Raw genomic sequence first — 24,033 nt, 5'->3', positions numbered from 1 at the left:
CCAATGTAACAAGCTACCCCAACCTTATGTCTCTGCACCCTAAACCTATAGACTGTGATCTCTCCGGAGCAGGGCCCTCTTCCTCCTGTACTAGATTTATTTAGTTTTGATATGTTTTGTATTTTATCACAAATCCTTGTCATTGTATACAACTATCACTGTACCCAGCGCTACAGAATTTTGCGGCGCTATACAAATGAATGATAATAATAATACTGTGCATTATATTGAGAACAAAGTTTTAATAGTGTGGGTGTATATGAGGTTACAAAATTATAAATTATTTATTATTATCGTTACAATAACCTCCAATTAAAATGTATATACGAAACAATTGGAATTAATATTTATTCCTAAATTCTTAGATTAGTTCGCTTTATATACACATTGAATTATATTTATGTAGAAACTAGATTATGAATTAATTATACACGCTTATTCCGTTACAATATTCTATACCACAGATCAGAACAATATATCCTTACAATTAACCTTACTCACAATGAATCGCATTAAAAATACCACAATAAAATACCAGAATATGGACTGCTAACTTAACAGTGCTTAGTTAAACAATATAACAAGATAAATAATGTCAAAAAACTTATTGGTGGTTTGTTAGCAGTGTATATGGACAGTAATGCAAATAAACGTTTCCTTGGTGAAAACAACTCCAAACAGGAATCCCACTGTAGCGGATATCACCAAGTCAAATATGTATACGTGAACATTCCAAATAAACAATAACAGAGGACTTACCACACCTGTAGAAAGCAACACAACTCGAAAAGAAACGTCTCTTTCACGCTATTTCAATCACTGTAGCTAGCGTGTTCCTTGCAATGCAGAAAGTAAAGTGTCGGTATTGCTTACAGCGTGCAGCCCCTGTATAACACCTGTTAAGTAATACAGGTGAAAGCTGCTTTGAACTCCGGAGCTGCTAGGGCTCTCCAAAACCCATTGATTCCAAGATACAAATAAAGCAAAATGTCACAGTTCCAGTGTAAGAATAGGCAGGGAGAGATTCTGAAAGTTAAAAGTACAATTTATTTATACATGCATTAAAATAGTGATACAGGCACAGCAAACTGACAGACACCACGGCTGACGCGTTTCCTGCCTCACGGGCAGTTCATCAGAGCCTAGGATTGAGTGTTTCAAACAGCTGTTAAATCAGGGATAAGCTGTAACATTAACCAATCACAGTATACGGTCAAACAAACATATTAACCATTAAGTTACCCTATCCCAAGACCAGCAGACATAAGTAAACTCCTTGATAATAGCACACATTTCGAAAACACCACTCAATTAAAATAACACAAAAATGTTAAAAGCTCATGTGAAATAGAATACATACGGAACCCTTAGAAAAAAAACGCTACATTGTATATAGCTAAGTTGCACTCGTTCATTTATTTGCAAAATAATAGCTTTTTCAATATAAAATGCAATTATGTGTCAAAATAAGCACTTGCAAAAATAATTTAGAGCGTAACCAACTTTAGACAATACAATGCGCTACACTACATCTAAGTAATTTTTTTTTTTTACCTGTATTTAAATATCTACCTAAGGTACATAAGTCCCTAACCAATCCCCCAGGGAGACCTATTATTTCAGCTATTGGCTCCCTGGGGGAAAGGTTGGGAGAATGGGACGATGCACAGCTTCAACCCATAGTGCAGTCTTTGCATGGCTTTCTTAGGGACACCAAACACCTACTCAGATTAATACAAAATTTTCAATGGAGAGAGGGCTATACTTTTGCGACTATAGACGCAGTATCATTGTACTCTTGTATCCCCCATGAGTTAGGTATTTGGTCTGTAAAAAGAATGCTAGAAAGATATTCAGACTATGATGTTAAACTTGTGGAATTTGTTTTACAGGCCATCACATTTTTGCTTAATCAAAACTATTTTGTTTTCAATGGAGAATTTTTTCTGCAGCTAAGTGGGACTGCGATGGGGGCAAAATTTGCCCCCGCTTACGCAAATTTGTTTCTTGCAGATTTTGAGATTTGAAAAAATTTTGGTGATGAAAATGGTTTCAAGAATAATATCAAACTATATTCCTGGTACATAGATGATATTCTTGTTGTGTGGGGGGGCACTGACGGTGAACTAGCTACTTTTGTAAAATATTTGAATGATAATGCTGTCAATATTAGATTCACTTTCAGTGCCTCAACTACCAATATACTGTATTTGGAAGACTGAGGTCTTCAGGAAAGAAATTTCAGGGAATACTATCTTACGAGCTGATTCTTTACACCCTAACCACCTGAAGAAAGGTATACCTAAGGGTCAGTATATCAGGTTGAGGCAAAATTGTACCAATATGGATGATTATTGAAAGCATGCTAATGATCTAACTATACGTCTTCTAGAGAGAGATTATGATCAGTGGGAATTGAATCACTTGTCCTCCTTGGTATCAGGCTTTGACAGAGAAATATTGTTGAGAGATAAGGTACATAATTCTAAAAAAAGGATATCTGAACAGAGAAGCTTAAATTTCATCACCAAGTATAGCATGCAATATAGTGATATTTGTAACATCATCAGAAAGAGACTTTTAGAGAGAGATGAGGATCTTAAACCAATCTCTAGGAATTGTAATTTCATTTCCTGCAGATCAGATACCATTGGAGATAAGATCAGTAAGAACTTTAGTTCCAAATCTAGTATTAAAAATAAAGGGACAGATTCTTGGCTGACTGGCAAGGTGGGTTTTTACAAATGTGGGGGAAGACCCTGTAAGAGTTGTGAATATGCATGTGCTGGTGATACTTTTACATCCAGCAATACAGGGTTGACTTATAAAACCCGTGAGCGTATCAATTGCAATTCCACCTTTATTGTTTACCTTATTACATGCAAATTTTGTAATTTTCAATATGTAGGGCTCACCTCCAGGGGTCTCAAAGATAGGATCAGAGAACACCTACTATCTTAAGAGGCTGATGAACCTAAAACACCAGTTGCCAAACATTTTTTCAATCATACCAATAAGTTTGACTTTTTTAGGTTTCAGGGCATAGAACAGGTTAAGTTAGGGTTGAGGGGTGGAGATAGGTATAAAACTCTCAGCAAGAGAGAAATTTATTGGATCTATACACTCAGAACAGGTTGTCCATTGGGGATCAATAAGATTAGCGATATCAAACTATATATTGACAGATAAGGGTTTGTGTCATTTAGTAGATATGGAGATCCAGATAAATATGCTCTTCAGGAGCCTGTTTAGTGTTACTATACTTTCTTAGCATAATATAAATATTGCCATTTAATTCTGTTTTATAAAAAATTACTCAGATGTAGTGTAGCGCATTGTATTGTCTAAAGTTGGTTACGCTCTAAATTATTTTCGCAAGTGCTTATTTTGACACATAATTGCATTCAACTTTTATATTGAAAAAGCTATTATTTTGCAAATAAATGAACGAGTGCAACTTAGCTATATACAATGTAGCGTATTTTTTCTAAGGGTTCCGTATATATTCTATTTCACATGAACTTTTAACATTTTTGTGTTATTTTAATTGAGTGGTGTTTTCGAAATGTGTGCTATTATCAAGGTGTTTACTTATGTCTGCTAATCTTGGGATAGGGTAACTTAATGGTTAATATGTTTGACCGTATACTGTGATTGGTTCATGTTACAGCTTATCCCTGATTTAACAGCTGTTTGAAACACTCAATCCTAGGCTCTGATGAACTGCCCGTGAGGTGTCTGTCAGTTTGCTGTGCCTGTATCACTATTTTAATGCAAGTATAAATAAATTGTACTTTTAACTTTCAGAATCTCTCCCTGCCTATTCTTACACTGGAACTGTGACATTTTGCTTTATTAATATAACAAGATACTTAAAAGCCAATTTATATGCCAATTAATCTGAGCTGAAATAACCTCTTGTTTAGCCACAATAAAGCAAATTTTAAAATATATCACAATAGCTACAAATAACTTAATACACCAGAAAAATGTAACTACAATAACCAATTTATATGAAATTTCACAATAGTAAAACTGATTTATAAATATAAAATACAAATTCTTTTCTAGCAAATAAAATTATTTAGCATTAATGTGACTGGTTCTAACTTACACAGGACTATGGATATAAACTTAAAATACCAAATATGCTCTTTAAATTACCGGCTGCAATCTAATTATAGCTTTAGAATATATTTGTTAAAATCTATTAAATATAAAATATAGATCAACCATATGCATCACAAAATAAACCAGATGAGTGTTTCAGCTTTTTCAAATAAACCCAGTTCACCTCATAAATAAGAGAGGTATTGCAATATGGATAAGAAAAGTTAGGCCCAGTCTTTCTTTGTAAAGACTGTGTTCAAAGGCAGCAAGGTTATCCAGTTCAGTCAAAATTCAGCAGCAAAGACCCCTTTCCTTTCTCTTACATGAGTTTATCAAGTGATCACCTCAAATCTATTTTGTAATCATTGGTGAATGTTTTGGGTACGCCCTTACTAAAACTTGTCCCTTTGATAGGCCCTTAATGGAGCTTGTCCCTGATTGGCCCTCGGATCTAAACATCTCATAGGCTATTTGGGAAATGTCTCCCTGAGCAGTCAAATACCTTTTTGGTTGCAATACCATTTTTTAACTATTGGTGGCAAAAAATAAACAGAAATTCAGTCTCACCATCAATACTGCTAACAGTAAATACAGATTCTTATATATATTTTTATCAAATGCCTATTTGTATACACTTTTAATCTCCTAGTTTTAATAACTATAATGTTCCATATATGGTTCTGAGTATTTTCATGTTAAACATGAGTATGGGCCTTTCTATCAAGCTGTGAACCGCAAATACACCGGAATTCCGCAGCGTAATTGTTGCGAGCTTGATCCGACCTAGTTATCAAAGCCTACAGACCGCCAAATTTTGAAATTTGTGACGTAACATATGATCTGCCGGTCTCAATCCGACGCAGATCGATGCTTACGTCATTACAGATGTTCCGAATAAACATTTGGCTCTATTTGACACTTTTCCCCAGTTATCAAACTTTTAACAGGTACTCTCTCGGCTATTCTGGCACAGCGTACCTAGTTTTCAATCCGCCACCCTGGAGGCTGCGGATGCCATATCTATCTATCTATTGGGTACTTATAGAGCGCAAACTAATCACCCGTGAGGGTCTCAAGGCACTAAGGGAAAGGGGATAGGAGAAGGGGGGAGGGGATGGACATTCAGTCGAAGTGCCAGGTTTTGAGGTCCTTTCTGAACTTTGTAAGGGAGGTGGATTGTCTGAGGTGCAGCGGGAGGGTGTTCCATGTTTTTGCTGCCATGTGGGAGAAGGATCTTCCGCCCGCTGTGGATTTGCTGATGCTGGGGAGGACTGCGAGTGCTTGGTCGGCAATCGGAGTTGTCTGGTGGGGGTGTAGAAATTTACGCGGTGGTTGAGGTATTCAGGTCCGATATTGTGTAGGGCCTTGAATGCGTGGGTAAGGAGCTTGAAGGTGATTCTCTTGTTGATAGGGAGCCAGTGAAGGTTCCTTAGGTGTTCGGTGATGTGGCATTGGAGAGGGATGTCAAGGATGAGTCTGGCTGAGGCATTCTGGATACTTTGGAATCTCTTTTGGAGTTTGATGGTGGAGCTGGTTGCCGTAGTCTAACTGGCTGCTGACGAGGGTGTGGGTGACTGTTTTCTTGGTTTCGGTTTTCACTTGAAGATTTTTTGTAGCAGGTGGAGAATGTGGAAGTATGTTGAGGTGATGGCATTGATTTGTCAGTCCATGGAGAGTGAGGAGTCCAGGATGAAGCCTTGATTTTGTGCGTGTTCGGTTGGGGTTGGAGGGTGACCGAGGGCTGTGGGCCACCAGGAGTCATCCCATGTGGATTTATTGGGTCCGAGGAGGAGGACTTCGGTTTTGTCTGTGTTCAGTTTGAGCCGGTTGTCCTTCATCCAGGCAGCGACTGCTGTCAGGTCTTTGTGGACGTTCTTTTTGGCTGTGGTGGGATCTCGGGTGAGTGAGATGATTAACTGGGTGTCGTCGGCATAGGAGACGATGTTGAGGTCGTGACGTCAGACGATGGCGGCAAGAGAGCCAATGTAGATGTTGAAGAGGGTGGGGCTCAGTGGAGGAGAAAGGTGGGCGTCTGACTTTCTGGGTCCTGCCCATGAGGAAGGAGGTGATCCATTCCAGGACTTTGCTGCGGATGCCGGCGTCGTGTTGGCGGGTGTTGTGGTCGACAGTGTTGAAAGCTGCTGAGAGGTCTAGGAGGATGAGGTTGGCGGTTTCTCCTCGGTGGAGCATGGTGCGGATGTCGTCTGTGGAGGCAAGGAGGGCAGTCTCGGTGCTGTGGTTACTTCTGAAACTGGATTGGGAGTGGTCCAGGGTGTGGTTGGCCTAAATGTGGTCAATAAGTTGCAAGTTGATGGACTTCTCTATGACTTTGGCTCGGAAGGGGAGTAGAGAGATGGGGCGGTAGTTATTCGGGTCTGTGGGTTCTGCCGATGATTTCTTCAGCAGGGGTTTCAGTTCCGCATGCTTCCAGATATCCGGGAAGGTGCCGGTTTTGATGGAGCAGTTGATAGTGTGGCGGAGTTCAGGGGCGATGGTGTTGCTTGCTTTGTTGAATATGTGATGGGGGCATGGGTCTGAGGGTGCGCCGGAGTGGATGGATTTCATGATTCTGAGGGTGTCATCTGTGGTGACGGGGCTCCAGATAGTCTGTGTGTGGTGAGGGGGAGCGAATTTGGGAAGGGTGTCGTTGGGTGTAGGGGAGTGGGTCGGGGAGGTTGAGTTATGAGGCGTGAAACTGTCATAGATGTTGAGGATCTTGCGGTGGAAGTGTGCAGTGAGGGTATTGCAGAGGTCCTGGGAGGGTGGAATGTTGGTGGTTCGCTGTTGGGTTTAGAGAATTCCTTGATGATTTGTGCATTAGAGTTGATTCTGTCTTGGATGGCTGTTTTTATGAGGTGGTGGTGTGTGGTGATTGCTTCCTTAAAGGTAGCTTTATCCAGAAGGGTCTTGCTGGATCTCCAGGTTCTTTCCAGTCGTCTGCAGTGGCGTTTGGAGTCCTGGAGGGCCGGGGTGAACCAGCTGGCTTTGTTGGTGGTTTGGCGGCCAGATGGTTTTTTGAGGGGGCGAGGGTGTTGGAGCAGTCTGTAATCCAGCGGTGGAGGTTGCAGGCGGAGGAGTTGGCATTTGTGGAGGTAGGTGGGGAGGATTTGTTTAGGGTGTAGTGAAGTTGGTCTTCGGTGATGTTGTTCCAGTATCTGTGGGGTGGGTGGTACTGTCGGAGGTGGGTGGTGGGTTTGTTGAAGGAGAAGTGTATGCAGTGGTGGTCAGTTCAGAGGAGATTGGTGATGTGATTAACTGAGATGTGGTTGCCTGAGAAGATCAGGTTGAGGGTGGGCCGGCTGTGTGAGTTGGGTAGTTTACGAGTTGCTTCAGTCCGATAATTCGGAGGTTTTCCAGGAGGGTGGAGGTGTTGTGATCGTTGGGGTTGTCAAGATGGAAGTTGAGGTCACCGAGGAGGATGTAGTCCGTTGAGGTGAGGGCATGGGGTGTGATGTGGTCGGTGATGGTGTCGCAGATGGCGGGACGAGGTCCGGGAGGTCTGTAGATGAGGGTGCCGTGGAGGGTGGTGTTGGGGTTGTCGTGGATCTTGAAGTGTAGGTGTTCTAGGCCTGGTGAGTGGTCGTCAGAGCTGGTTGTGACTTGGATGGTGTGTTTCTGGATGATGGCGATGCCTCCTCCAGGTCGGTTGCTGCAGTCTTTGTGGCAGATCTTGTAGCCATCGGGTATTGCAGTGGCGATGTCTGGCGCTGATGCGGGGTTTAGCCAGGTCTCGGTGAGGAAGGCGACGTCAGGGAAGGTGGAGTCTAAAAGGTTCCAGATTTCGATGGAGTGCTTGTGGATGGAGTGGGTGTTGAGGAGGATGCAGTTGAGGTAATTGCGGCTGTTTCTGGTTGGGTAGTGGACCGGAGGGAGGGAGAAGTAGCAGTTGTGGCAGGTGAAATCAGTGGGAGTCTGAAAGCATCGAAAGCTTATGTTCGATGGTGCCAGATATCCCATTGATTTCTATGGTTGAAAACAAGTTAAGTTTACACCTAACACCCTAACATAAACCCCGAGTCTAAACACCCCAAATCTGCCGCCCCGACATCGCAGCAACCTAAATAAAGGTATTAACCCCTATTCCGCCGCTCCCCGACACCACCACCACTAAATAAACGTAATAACCCCTAAACCTCTGGTCTCCCACATCACCACCACTAACTAAACCTATTAACCCCTAAACCGTCAGCCCCCCCACATCGCCATAATCTAAATTAAGCTATTAACCCCTAAACCTAACAACCGGCTAACTTTAAATTAAAATGACAACATCCCTATCTTCAAATAAATTTAAACTTACCTGTAGAATTAAAATAAACTATTTTAAAATATTAATTAACCTACCCTAACTATTATCCTACAATTAAATTAAACTACCAATTAAATTAACTAAATTACATATTTAAAAACCCTAACCCTACTCAAATTATTTAAATATACTAGTAAACCTTATTAAAAGTACTACATTACCAAAAGAAAAAAAAACTAAGTTACAAAACCCCCCCACTAAATTACGAAAAATAAAAAAACCACATTATCAAAAATAAAAAAGAATTACACCTAATCTATTAGCCCTATCAAAATAAAAAAGCCCCCCCCAAAATAAAAAAAAACCCCTAGCCTACAATGAACTACCAATGGCCCTTAAAAGGGCCTTTTGTGGGGCATTGCCTCAAAGATATCAGCTCTTTTACCTGTAAAAAAAAATACAAACCCCCCAAATAAAAAAACCTATCTAAAATAACCTAAGCTCCCCATTGCCCTGAAAAGGGCATTTGTATGGGCATTGCCCTTAAAAGGGTATTTAGCTCTTTTACATGCCCAGACCCTAATCTAAAAATAAAACCCACCCAAAAAACCCTTAAATAAACCTAACACTAACCCCCGACGATCCACTTACAGTTATTGAAGTCCTGCTTAAAGGATCCATCGAGGCGGCAAGAAGTCTTCATCCAGGCGGCATCTTCTATCTTCATCCATCCGGCGTGGAGCGGGTCCATCCTGAAGACATCCGGCGCAAAGCATCCTCTTCATACGGTCGCCGCCGTAAACTGGAACTTTAATGCAAGTGACGCCATCCAAGGTGGCGTCCCTTGCATTCCTATTGGCTGAAAGATTCAATCAGCCAATAAGATTAGAGCTGCTAAAATCCTATTGGCTGTTCCAATCAGCCAACAGGATTTGAGCAGCTCTCATCCTATTGGCTGTTCCAATCAGCCAATAGGATTGAGCTCTCATCCTATTGGCTGAGAGTTGTTTTTTATGGGTTGGCTATGGGTGCCAAGCCGAATTTACCGCACTGCTATTGGCTAAGAGGTGAAAACGCCACCTATTAGCAAAAAATTTTTTTAGCCGTCAGCTTTGTTAGTAGCTCAAATCGGTGATCAATGGAGACAAATAAAGGAGATTTCGACATGAAGTATTTTATATTTTATGAATGATGAAAGTCCCCTTTATTTGTTTCAATAGTCAATCCTAGCGTTGGTGAAACACTAGGATTAACTTTCACTTTTACTACCAACTACACTGCTATACGTTCATGTGCAAGCCAGACAACGATATTAGTATAAGAACTAAATGTCAACAATGGACAAAGCATATAGTCAACATATCTACCTTCGCTTGTTAGTAATTGCAGCTTCTCATGCCGCCATTCCGGATAGCAATGTGTATGTGTACTAACCAACACAGTTTAAAACACTTCCCTGATTCGCTGTCCACTTGTCACACCCTTGTTTAATCCCTCCAATCATTTGACCTCATATGCAATGACGTCAGCCTATCAGCGGGTGTTTTAAACTGCATTGGTTAGTACACATACACATTGCTATCCGGAATGGCGGCATGAGAAAAACTGCAATTACTAACAAGCGAAGGTAAATATGTTGTTTGTATGCTTTGTCCATTGTTGACATTTAGTTCTTTTATTAATACCATTGTCTGGCTTATTGCACATGAACGTATAGCAGTGTAGTTGGTAGTTAATATTGCTTTGTGCAAGCGCTACTATGTCACAATATTGAATGTAACAGGTTCAGCAGTCTAATGATACATAATATAACCGTGACACGGCTCTTTCGCAAACACTTGAATTGATCTATTTTGGTTACAAATGGCAACACTAATATTATATTCCGTGTAACATTGTCTGAACATATGAGATTTCTTTTTAAATCACAATATTTGCATACACAATATGCTGTAGTGTTGGAAAACATTTTATTAGCATTTTTTTATGCATTTGAAATTTAAATTAAAGCGAAGGTATATATTTATTTATTTTTCAATGGGATGTTGGCGGGGGAGCATTCTGTGTTTTTTTTATCACTATTTTTTTTATTGTTGTATAAAAATTTATGGTGCACATTGGTTGTAGCCCTTGAGATTAATGTATTTTATTTATTTGTAGATTGTCTTAAAAAAGGCTGACTGTATACAGGTTATGTGCACCTCAGTACAGTGCTTTATTCATGTAAATAAAGGAAATAATTTGTTGCTGGAAAAACTTGTGTGTGCCCTCCTGTTTAAGTGAATTTATGTTTGAAAATTGAGGAGTCATCTAGGCAACTTAACAAACCTTACAGGAGTGAGTGCATGTTGTGGATGTAACATATATATATATATATATATAATATACAGTTGTATGCAAAAGTTTAGGCACCCCTGACAATTTCCATGATTTTCATTTATAAATAATTGGGTGTTTGGATCAGCAATTTCATTTTGAAATATCAAATAGCTGAAGGACACAGTAATATTTCAGTAGTAAAATTAGGTTTATTGGATTAACAGAAAATGTGCAATATGCATCAAAATTAAATTAGACAGGTGCATACATTTTGGCACCCTTGTCATTTTGTTGATTTGAATGCCTGTAACTACCTAGCACTGATTAATTGTAACAAACAATTGGTTTGGTGAGCCCATTAAGCCTTGAACTTCATAAACAGGTGCATCCAATTATGAGAAAAGGTATTTAAGGTGGCCAATTGCAAGTTGTTGTTCTCTTTGACTCTCCTCTGAACATGGGGGCCTCAAAACAACTCTCAAATGACCTGAAAACAAAGACTGTTCAACATTATGGTTTAGGGGAAGGCTACAAAAAGCTATTGCAGATATTTAAGCTGTCAGTGTCCACTGTGAGGAACATAGTGAGGAAATGAAAAGACCACAGCACAGTTCTTGTTAAGGCCAGGAAGTAAAATATCGGAGGAGGCAAAGGATGGTGAGAAACGGTCCAAAAACAGCCCACAGACCACCTCCAAAGACCTCCAACATCATCTTGTTGCAGATGGTGTCACTGTGCATCGTTCAACAATTCAGCGCACTTTGCACAAGGAGAAGCTGTATGGGAGAGTAATGAGGAAGAAGCCTTGTCTGCACACACACCACAAACAGAGTCGCTTGAGGTATGCAAACGCACATTTGGACAATCGTTTGACTGGGGATGGAGAGGGAAAGGAAGTGGATTATAATTCTTAGATTCAGGGGCTAAATCACCTTGTATAATACTTATAGTCCCAGAATTCCAGAACCTTATGCAATAATATACATGAAAATGTACAAAAATGTGTGCAGAGAGATTTGCAACACGAAAGGAAAGACTGCAGGTTACTGGATTATATAATAATTCGACCCACTAAAGATTCAGGTCAGACAAATAAAGATAAATAAATATGTGAATAAAGTCATACAAACATGCTCATTTATACTAAATAACTTTATTGGAGAAAAATATTATAAAGTCCGACTGGACTCATACTCATGCACACACACACATACAATTAAAACTAGCTGAAACTCAGGTAATATTGGTTGGTATATCAAATAGCACTCTAAAAGTCAAAATTTATTTACTGTCAAGGGATCTTGACTGTTATAGTATTTTAATAATAATCCCTGGCAGTATGCAATTGGCTATAGACAGCAAGAAAGAATATCTGCTGAATTAGTTAGTCCTCCATAAGAGCAGGCCTGCACAAAGAGGAATAGGCAAAACACTGTGTGATTTGATGTGCTGGGTATTAGTGCATTAATTAGCTGTCCCTGCACAAACTTAAATATATTAGTGTTTTATTCACAAACTGAGTGAAGGTTGCGCTATAATTGTTATTCCCAGTATTGTTACTGGTAATTGTTAGGTTTTGAGTATATAGGGCCCATTGATATTAGGTATAAACCTTGAATTCAAAATAAGATGTAGTAAATGCCTTTTATTTAAATAACCAGTGTAGCAATTGCTGTGTGTTACCTGCTGCTCGGGATGAATGTGTTGAAATAGAATAGCTTAAATGGATATTATTTGCTACAAGCTAACATACGTTGCCGCAAATGTATCCAGTGTATCAAATGGTCACTAAAGATAATAGGGCTAGAGATATACAAAATTCCCCAGTATCCAGACAAGCCGATCACTGTTGATCATGTGATTTTAAACAAGTGCAGTGTTAGTTTACAAAGTATGTATTTTTTGCATACATAACATTGGAGTCTCAGATATGTATATATGGTAAATTGTCTAAATTCATTAGCATAACGCTTGTCAATTCACCAGTTTTTATCTGAGTCACAAATGTAAATTAGCAACTTGCTTAATAGTGCTATGTCAGCTAGTCTGAATGCTATGTAGTTAAGCCACCTAGATATCGTAAGCTTTTAGAATAGAAATATGCTCCCTGCTATTAGCAGGAGAAGTACCACAGAAATGCTCTGACTCGATTACAAAAAGTCACTGGTCTAATTGAATCTATAAATGGCATAAATAAGTCATACAGGGATCACCATTGAAACTGTCCCATTACAAACACCTAACAATAATAAGTAGGAAATGAGGAAGGACTAAACTACCAAAAGGTCTCTTCTATAGCGGAGACCTGATTACTTTTAACTGTCTGTAGATATTCAGCGTATATTGAGAGTGCTAAGGCTGAGTCAGCAAATTAAAAATAGAGGTTCAATAACCCCGTGTTCGTGCCCCTGACGCGCGTTTCACATTACGCTTCCTCAGAGGGACAAGCCAGCTTCATTTTCGATGAAGGTGCTGTGGACTGATGAAACAAAGATTTAGTTATTTGGTCATAACAAGGGCCGTTACGCATGGCGGCAAAAGAACACAGCGTTCCAAGACAAACACTTGCTACCCACAGTAAAATTTGGTGGATGTTCCATCATGCTGTGGGGCTGTGTGGCCAGTGCCAGTAATGGGTATGTTGTTAAAGTTGAGGTATCACATGGATTCCACTCAATATCAGCAGATACTTGAGAATAATGTTGAGGAATCAGTCACAAAGTTGAAGTTACGCCGGGGCTGGATATTTCAACAAAACAACGACCCAAAACACTACTAAAAATGTACTCTGGCATTTATGCAGAAACAAGTACAATGTTCTGGAATGGCCATCCCAGTCCCCAGACCTGAATATCATTTAAAATCTGTGGGGTGATTTAAAGTGGGCTGTCCATGTTCAGCAACCATTAAACCTAACTGAACTGGAGAGGTTTTGCAAGGAGGAATGGTCCAAAATATCTTCATCCAGAATCCAGACACTCATTACAGGCTATAGGAAGCATCTAGAGGCTGTTATTTCTGCTAAAAGAGGCTCTGCTAAATATTGATGCAATATTTCTGATGGGGTGCCCAAATTTATGCACCTGTCTAATTTCGTTTTGATACATATTGCACATTTTCTGTTAATCCAATAAACCTAATTTCACTACTGAAATATTACTGTGTCCTTCAGTTATTTGATAGATCAAAATGAAATTGCTGATCCAAACACCCAATTATTTATAAATGAAAATCATGGAAATTGTCAGGGGTGCCTAAACTTTTGCATACAACTGTATATTATATATATATATATATATATATATATATATATATATATATATATACATACATACATACATACATACATATACTCCAATCATGAAGACTCAGCTTTATCATAATCCAACACAACTTTTATTGTAGCAAGTTACATGCGACGTTTCAGCCCACACCTGTGCAGAAACATTGGATGTAACTCACTACAATAAAAGTTGTGTTGGATTATGATAAAGGTGAGTATTCATGATTGGAATATTTAATACAATAGTACTTGGCATATATAACTTATATTGGCTATCTGCAATACATACATATATATTATATACAGGTTACCTGCACCTCAGTTCAATACATACAGATATATTATATACAGGTTACATACAGCTATATATATTATATACAGGTAACATACAGCTATATATATTATATACAGGTTACAAACAAATATATAATATATACAGGTTATATATAAATATATAATATATACAAGTTATCTGCACCTCAGTACAATACATAGAGATATATATTATATACAGGCCTCGCCACATGCTCAGTGTCACATCCAGAGGTTGTCTTTGGGAAATAGACGTATGAGTGCTGCCAGCATTGCTGCAGAGGTTGAAGGGGTGGGTGGTCAGCCTGTTAGTGCTCAGACAATACGCCGCACACTGCATCAAATTGGTCTGCATGGCTGTCGTCCCAGAAGGAAGCTTCTTCTAAAGATGATAAACAAGAAAGCCTGCAAACAGTTTGCTGAAGACAAGCAGACTAAGGACATGGATTACTGGAACCATGTCCTGTAGTCCGATAAGACCAAGATAAACTTATTTGGTTCAGATGGTTTCAAGCGTGTGTGGCGGCAACCAGGCAAAGAGTACAAAGACAAGTGTGTCTTGCCTACAGTCAAGCATGGTGGTGGGAGTGTCATAATCTGGGCCTGTATGAGTGCTGCCGGCACTGGGGAGCTACAGTTCATTGAGGGAACCATGAATGCCAACATGTACTGTGACATACTCTTCAGAGACTGGGCCGCAGGGCAGTAATTCCAACATGATAACGACCCCAAACAGACCTCCAAGACGACCACTACCTTGCTAAAGAAGCTGAGGTAAAGGTGATGGACTGGCCAAGTATGTCTCCAGACCTAAACCCTATTGAGCATCTGTGGGGCATACTAAAACGAAAGGTGGGGGAGCGCAAGGTCTCTAACATCCACCAGCTCTGTGATGTCGTCATGGAGGAGTGGAAGAGGACTCCAGTGGCAACCTGTGAAGCTCTGGCGAACTCCATGCCCAAGAGGGGTAAGGCAGTGCTGGAAAATAATGGTGGCCACACAAAATATTGACACTTTGGGCACAATATGGACATTTCCACTTAGAGGTGTACTCACTTTTGTTGCCAAATGTTTAGACATTGATGGCTGTGTGTGGAGTTATTTTGAGGGGGCAGCAAATTGACACTGTTATACAGGCTGTACACTCACTACTTTACATTGTAGCAAAGTGTAATTTCTTCAGTGTTGTCACATGAAAAGATATAATAAAATATTTACAAAAATGTGAGGGGTGTATTTACTTTTGTGGGATACTGTATATATGTATATATTATATACAGGTTACATACACATATATATTATAGTAACAAGATAGTAGGTAAAAGTAGTACTAATGGTAAGTACCTATAGATGCCAAATATTTTTGTAATCAACAAGCACCTGTTAGGGGGGCAATATAGCATTAAAGAGACTCATACAAAAATGAGTTACAAAGTCTTTAACAAAAATGAGTGCTTTGCCCCTACAATTGTATAGGATAAATTCTCACTGAATAATACAGGAATGATTGTTTAACCATTCATACTTTATCTTTATTGGTTTAACTGTTCAATCATACACGTTTAAAAACACAAACACTCTAGATATCAATATATAGCATAAGTGTGTGAATAATACCTCTGAGAATCATGTATCTATATGTGAAACATTGTACTTGGTGTGTATGATATCAAGAAGTCAGATACAAACAATCGGCTAGATTTAGAGTTCTGCGGCCAAAGGGGTGCGTTAGCTACGCATGCTTTTTTCCCCCCTGCACCTTTTAAATACTGCTGGTATTTAGAGTTCACAGAAGGGCTGCGTTAGGCTCCAAAAAGGGAGCGTAGAGCATAATTTACCGCCACTGCAACTCTAAATACCAGCAGTGCTTACGGACGCGGCCACGATTCCCCCATAGGAAACCATGGGGCCGTTTGAGCTAAAAAAAACCCTAACACCTGCAAAAAAGCAGCGTTCAGCTACTAACGCAGCCCCATTGTTTCCTATGGGGAAACACTTACTAAGTCTGCACCTAACACCCTAACGTGTACCCGAGTCTAAACACCCCTAACCTTACACTTATTAACCCTTAATCTGCTGCCCCCGCTATCACTGACCCCTGCATATTATTATTAACCCCTAATCTGCCGCTCCGTACACTGCCGCAACCTACATTATAGCTATGTACCCCTAATCTGCTGCCCCTAACACCGCCGACCCCTATATTATATTTATTAACCCCTAATCTGCCACCCCCAACGTCGCCGCTACCTACCTACAATTATTTACCCCTAATCTGCCGACCGGACCTCACCGCTACTATAATAAAGTTATTAACCCCTAATCCGCCTCACTCCCGCCTCAATAACCCTATAATAAATAGTATTAACCCCTAATCTGCCCTCCCTAACATCACCGACACCTAACTTCAAGTATTAACCCCTAATCTGCCGACCGGACCTCACTGCTACTCTAATAAATTTATTAACCCCTAAAGCTAAGTCTAACCCTAACACCCCCCTAAGTTAAATATAATTTTTATCTAATTAAATAAATTAACTCTTATTAAATAAATTATTCCTATTTAAAGCTAAATACTTACCTGTAAAATAAACCCTAATATAGCTACAATATAAATTATAATTATATTGTAGCTATTTTAGGATTAATATTTATTTTACAGGTAACTTTGTATTTATTTTAACAAGGTACAATAGCTATTAAATAGTTAATAACTATTTAATAGCTACCTAGTTAAAATAATTACAAAATTACCTGTAAAATAAATCCTAACCCAAGTTACAATTAAACCTAACACTACACTATCAATACATTAATTACATAAAATACCTACAAATAAATACAGTACATAAAGAACTAAGTTACAAAAAAATAAAAAAATAATTTACAAACATTATAAAAATATTACAACAATTTTAAGCTAATTACACCTACTCTAAGCCCCCTAATAAAATAACAAAGCCCCCCAAAATAAAAAAATGCCCTATCCTATTTTAAAATAAAAATAGAAAAGCTCTTTTACCTTACCAGCCCTTTTACCATACCCCTAATCTAACCCAAACCCCCCATAAATAAACCTAACACTAAGGCCCTGAAGATCATCCTACCTTATCTTCACCACGCCGGGTATCACTGATCCGTCCAGAGGAGGCTCCGAAATCTTCATCCAAGCCCAAGCAGGGGCTGAAGAGGTCCGTCATCGGGCTGAAGTCTTGATCCAAGCGGGCGCTGAAGAGGTCCATCATCGGGCTGAAGTCTTCTATCAAGCGGCATCTTCAATCTTCTTTCTTCCGGATCCATCTTCATCCCGCTGACGCGGAACATCCATCCTGGCCGACAACTTCCCGACGAATGACGGTTCCTTTAAGGGACGTCATCCAAGATGGCGTCCCTCGAATTCCGATTGGCTGATAGAATCCTATCAGCCAATCGGAATTAAGGTAGGAAAATTCTGATTGGCTGATGGAATCAGCCAATCAGATTGAGCTTGCATTCTATTGGCTGTTCCGATCAGCCAATAGAATACGAGCTCAATCTGATTGGCTGATTGGATCAGCCAATCGGATTGAACTTAAATCTGATTGGCTGATTCCATCAGCCAATCAGAATTTTCCTACCTTAATTCCGATTGGCTGATAGAATCCTATTTAAGGTAGGAAAATTCTGATTGGCTGATGGAATCAGCCAATCAGATTTAAGTTCAATCCGATTGGCTGATCCAATCAGCCAATCAGATTGAGCTCGCATTCTATTGGCTGATTGGAACAGCCAATAGAATACGAGCTCAATCTGATTGGCTGATTCCATCAGCCAATCAGAATTTTCCTATCTTAATTCCGATTGGCTGATAGAATCCTATCAGCCAATCGGAATTTGAGGGACGCCATCTTGGATGACGTCCCTTAAAGGAACAGTCATTCGTCGGGTAGTCGTCGGCCAGGATGGATGTTCCGCGTCGGCGGGATGAAGATGGATCCGGAAGAAAGAAGATTGAAGATGCCGCTTGATAGAAGACTTCAGCCCGATGATGGACCTCTTCAGCGCCCGCTTGGATCAAGACTTCAGCCCGATGATGGACCTCTTCAGCGCCCGCTTGGATCAAGACTTCAGCCCGATGATGGACCTCTTCAGCCCCGCTTGGGCTTGGATGAAGATTTCGGAGCCTCCTCTGGACGGATCGGTGATACCCGACGTGGTGAAGATAAGGTAGGATAATCTTCAGGGGCTTAGTGTTAGGTTTATTTAAGGGGGGGTTTGGGTTAGATTAGGGGTATGTGGGTGGTGGGTTGTAATGTTGGGGGGGTATTGTATGTTTTTTTTTACAGGCAAAAGAGCAGAATTCTTTGGGGCATGCCCCGCAAAAGGCCCTTTTAAGGGCTGGTAAGGTAAAAGAGCTTTTCTATTTTTATTTTAGAATAGGGTAGGGCATTTTTTTTATTTTGGGGGGCTTTGTTATTTTATTAGGGGGCTTAGAGTAGGTGTAATTAGTTTAAAATTGTTGTAATATTTTTCTAATGTTTGTAAATTATTTTTTTATAACTTAGTTCTTTTTTTTTTTGTACTTTAGTTAGTTTATTTAATTGTATTTATTTATAGGTATTTTATGTAATTAATTTATTGATAGTGTAGTGTTAGGTTTAATTGTAGATAATTGTAGGTATTTTATTTAATTTATTTAATTATAGTGTAGTGTTAGGTTTAATTGTAACTTAGGTTAGGATTTATTTTACAGGTAATTTTGTAATTATTTTAACTAGGTAGCTATTAAATAGTTATTAACTATTTAATAGCTATTGTACCTGGTTAAAATAAATACAAAGTTACCTGTAAAATAAATATTAATCCTAAAATAGCTACAATATAATTATTATTTATATTGTAGCTATATTAGGGTTTATTTTACAGGTAAGTATTTAGCTTTAAATAGGAATAATTTATTTAATAAGAGTTAATTTATTTCGTTAGATAAAAATTATATTTAACTTAGTGGGGTGTTAGTGTTAGACTTAGCTTTAGGGGTTAATAAATTTATTATAGTAGCAGCGAGGTCCGGTCGGCAGATTAGGGGTTAATACTTGAAGTTAGGTGTCGGCGATGTTAGGGAGGTCAGATTAGGGGTTAATACTATTTATTATAGGGTTATTGAGGCGGGAGTGAGGCGGATTAGGGGTTAATAACTTTATTATAGTAGCGGTGAGGTCCGGTCGGTAGATTAGGGTTAATAATTGTAGGTAGGTGGCGGCGACGTTGGGGGCGGCAGATTAGGGGTTAATAAATATAATATAGGGGTCGGCGGTGTTAGGGGCAGCAGATTAGGGGTACATAGGGATAATGTAGGTTGCGGCGGTGTGCGGTCGGCAGATTAGGGGTTAAAAATTTTTATTAGAGTGGCGGCGATGTGGGGGGGCCTCGGTTTAGGGGTACATAGGTAGTTTATGGGTGTTAGTGTACTTTAGAGCACAGTAGTTAAGAGCTTTATGAACCGGCGTTAGCCCAGAAAGCTCTTAACTCCTGGCTTTTCTCTGTGGCTGGAGTTTTGTCGTTAGATTTCTAACGCTCACTTCAGCCAAGACTCTAAATACCGGCGTTAGAAAGATCCCATTAAAAAGATAGGATACGCAAATGGCATAGGGGGATCTGCTGTATGGAAAAGTCGCGGCTAGAAAGTGAGCGTTAGACCCTTACCTACACGACTCTAAATACCAGCGGTAGCCCAAAACCAGCGTTAGGAGCAGAACTCTAAATCTAGGCGAATATCTTTTGTAGCCGGCCTGTTAATATGTTGGATGTCAGATTGCGAGATTAAAGCTATCTAGCTAATACTCTATCTGTAATTATAAAGTCCTTGCTTACACAGTCAACTTTAGCACAGCTGTTCAGTGTATTTACTAAAACACAGACGGGTGAGGACCAGTAAGTGCTTATTTATTGATTATATGTTTGAACGCATGAAAGCACCCTGGCGGTTATTGTTGGATGGTGAGAGTGCACACACCAAAACTGCTAATATATATATATATATATATATATATATATATATATATATATATATATATAATATATTATATACAGGTTATGTAAACCTCAGTACAGTACATACAGATATATATATTATTATATACAGACTGTGCACCTCAGTACAGTACATACAGATATATATTATATACAGGTTATGTGCACCTCAGTACAGTACATACAGATATATATTATATACAGGTTATGTGCACCTCAGTACAGTACATACAGATATATATTATATACAGGTTATGTGCACCTCTGCTTGACAAATCTGTTTAAAAATTAGGAGCCAGTAAGAATATTTAGAAGTCAGACATATTTTTAGGAGCCAGACAGTGGGATTTGTATATAGATATATGGAGAATAACCAAAAAAGTTAGGAGCCAGGGTTAAAATTCTAGGAGCCAGTGGCTCCCAGGCTCCTGGGTTTGTCGAGCCCTGATACAGGTTATGTGCACCTCAGTACAGTACATACAGATATATATTTATATACAGGTTACGTGCACCTCAGTACAGTACATACAGATATATATTATATACAGGGTACGTGCACCTCATTACAGTACATACAGATATATATTTATATACAGGTTACGTGCACCTCAGTACAGTACATACAGATATATATTATATACAGGGTACGTGCACCTCATTGCAGTACATACAGATATATATTATATACAGGGTACGTGCACCTCATTACAGTACATACAGATATATATTATATACAGGTTACGTGCACCTCAGTACAGTACATACAGATATATATTTATATACAGGTTACGTGCACCTCAGTACAGTACATACAGATATATATTTATATACAGGTTACGTGCACCTCAGTACAGTACTCACAGATATATATAATATACAGGTTATGTGCACCTCAGTACAATACATACAGATATATATTATATACAGGTAATGTGCACCTCAGTACAGTACAGATATATATTATATACAGGTTATGTGCACCTCAGTACAGTACATACAGATATATATTATATACAGGGTACGTGCACCTCATTACAGTACATACAGATATATATTTATATACAGGTTACGTGCACCTCAGTACAGTACATACAGATATATATTATATACAGGGTACGTGCACCTCATTGCAGTACATACAGATATATATTATATACAGGGTACGTGCACCTCATTACAGTACATACAGATATATATTATATACAGGTTACGTGCACCTCAGTACAGTACATACAGATATATATTTATATACAGGTTACGTGCACCTCAGTACAGTACATACAGATATATATTATATACAGGGTACGTGCACCTCATTACAGTACATACAGATATATATTTATATACAGGTTACGTGCACCTCAGTACAGTACATACAGATATATATTATATACAGGGTACGTGCACCTCATTGCAGTACATACAGATATATATTATATACAGGGTACGTGCACCTCATTACAGTACATACAGATATATATTATATACAGGTTACGTGCACCTCAGTACAGTACATACAGATATATATTTATATACAGGTTACGTGCACCTCAGTACAGTACATACAGATATATATTTATATACAGGTTACGTGCACCTCAGTACAGTACTCACAGATATATATAATATACAGGTTATGTGCACCTCAGTACAATACATACAGATACATATTATATACAGGTTATGTGCACCTCAGTACAGTACAGATATATATTATATACAGGTTATGTGCACCTCAGTACAGTACATACAGATATATATTATATACAGGTTATCTGCACCTCAGTACAGTACATACAGATATATATGATATACAGGTTATCTGCACCTCAGTACAGTACATACAGATATATATGATATACAGGTTATGTGCACCTCAGTACAGTACATACAGATATATATTATATACAGGTTATGTGCACCTCAGTACGGTACATACAGATATATATTATATACAGGTTATGTGCACCTCAGTACAGTACATACATATATATATATATTATATACAGGTTACATACAGATATATATTATATACAGGTTATCTGCACCTCAGTACAGTACATACAGATATATATTATATACAGGTTATCTGCACCTCAGTACAGTACATACAGATATATATGATATACAGGTTATCTGCACCTCAGTACAGTACATACAGATATATATGATATACAGGTTATCTGCACCTCAGTACAGTACATACAGATATATATGATATACAGGTTATGTGCACCTCAGTACAGTACATACAGATATATATTATATACAGGTTATGTGCACCTCAGTACGGTACATACAGATATATATTATATACAGGTTATGTGCACCTCAGTACAGTACATACATATATATATATATTATATACAGGTTACATACAGATATATATTATATACAGGTTATCTGCACCTCAGTACAGTACATACAGATATATATTATACACAGGTTACATACAGATATATATTATATACAGGCACCTCATTACAATACATACAGATATATATTATATACAGGTTACGTGCACCTCATTACAGTACATACAGATATATATTATATACAGGTTATGTGCACCTCAGTACAGTACATACAGATATATTTATATACAGGTTATGTGCACCTCAGTACAGTACATACAGATATATATTATATACAGGTTATGTGCACCTCAGTACAGTACATACAGATATATATTATATACAGGTTAAATACAGATTTATATTATATACAGGTTAGCTGCACCTCATTACAATACATACAGATATATATATATAATGCACCTCAGTATACCTGAACCTCACTATAACACACATACAGCACAATACAAAGGGAGATATTTATTGGAAGTTACCATTATAAAGCTTCCATGTTAAAAGCTGGAACGGCTGCAGCTAGTTCTTGTGCAGATAAAGGGCATTTGACGTCAGTAGTCACATGTCTGCTATCACCAAATAGCAAGGTAACCGGAGGCAGATGGGCGGGACATAGTAGTGTACGTTCCACAACTTGTTTTTATCATTTGCTGGCGTATGTCATGTGACTTATAATAGGCCACAGGCACCTCGGCTAGATAGGAACTAGCGTCTATCGGATAATTATGTGGCCGTTGTTTGTATGAAATGTTGTGATCGGTGAGTACATCAGCCGCAAAGTGATACCGACAGCTGTGTGTGATACTGTGCAGCGTATAGTGCTACCGACAGGGTTAATTCACCTCTGTACCTCTCTATAGTGATATGTGTCTGTGTATATAGTGATTGTATATGTGCTGTGTGTATGAGACAGAGGGGACATCTCTATAATATTATATATATGTATATAAGGTACTGGGGAGGGGCTGCGTGTGTGAGACAGAGGGAACCTCTCTATAATATTATATATCTGTATATAAGGTACTGGGGAGGGGCTGTGTGTGTGTGTGAGACAGAGGGAACCTCTCTATAATATTATATAGCTGTATATAAGGTACTGGGGAGGGGATGTGTGTGTGAGAGACAGAGGGAACCTCTCTATAATATTATATATCTGTATATAGGGTACTTGGGAGGGGCTGTGTGTGTGACAGAGGGAACCTCTATATAATATTATATATCTGTATATAAGGTACTGGGGAGAAGCTGTGTGTGTGAGACAGAGGGAACATCCCTATAATATTATATATCTGTATATAAGGTACTGGGAAGGGCTGTGTGTGAGACAGAGGGAGCCTCTCTATAATATTATATATCTGTATATAAGGTACTGGGAAGGG

At 38.8% G+C, this 24,033-nt stretch overlaps 1 protein-coding gene across 1 annotated transcript in view; it reads right to left on the bottom strand.

The window, feature by feature from the left end:
- The window catches only part of LOC128666729 (gastrula zinc finger protein XlCGF26.1-like), a 74,504-nt gene extending 51,321 nt beyond the window's left edge, over positions 1–23,183 (bottom strand). Inside the window, exon 1 of the mRNA XM_053721479.1 lies at positions 23,134–23,183. Coding sequence (XP_053577454.1) covers positions 23,134–23,136 — 3 coding nt within the window. The 5' untranslated portion in view covers positions 23,137–23,183. The remainder of the gene's footprint in view (positions 1–23,133) is intronic.
- Positions 23,184–24,033: the final 850 nt, after the last annotated feature.

Source organism: Bombina bombina, chromosome 7, assembly GCF_027579735.1.
Source record: "Bombina bombina isolate aBomBom1 chromosome 7, aBomBom1.pri, whole genome shotgun sequence".
In the NCBI taxonomy this organism is placed as follows: domain Eukaryota; kingdom Metazoa; phylum Chordata; class Amphibia; order Anura; family Bombinatoridae; genus Bombina; species Bombina bombina.
This window is presented reverse-complemented; position numbering and strand designations above follow the sequence as displayed.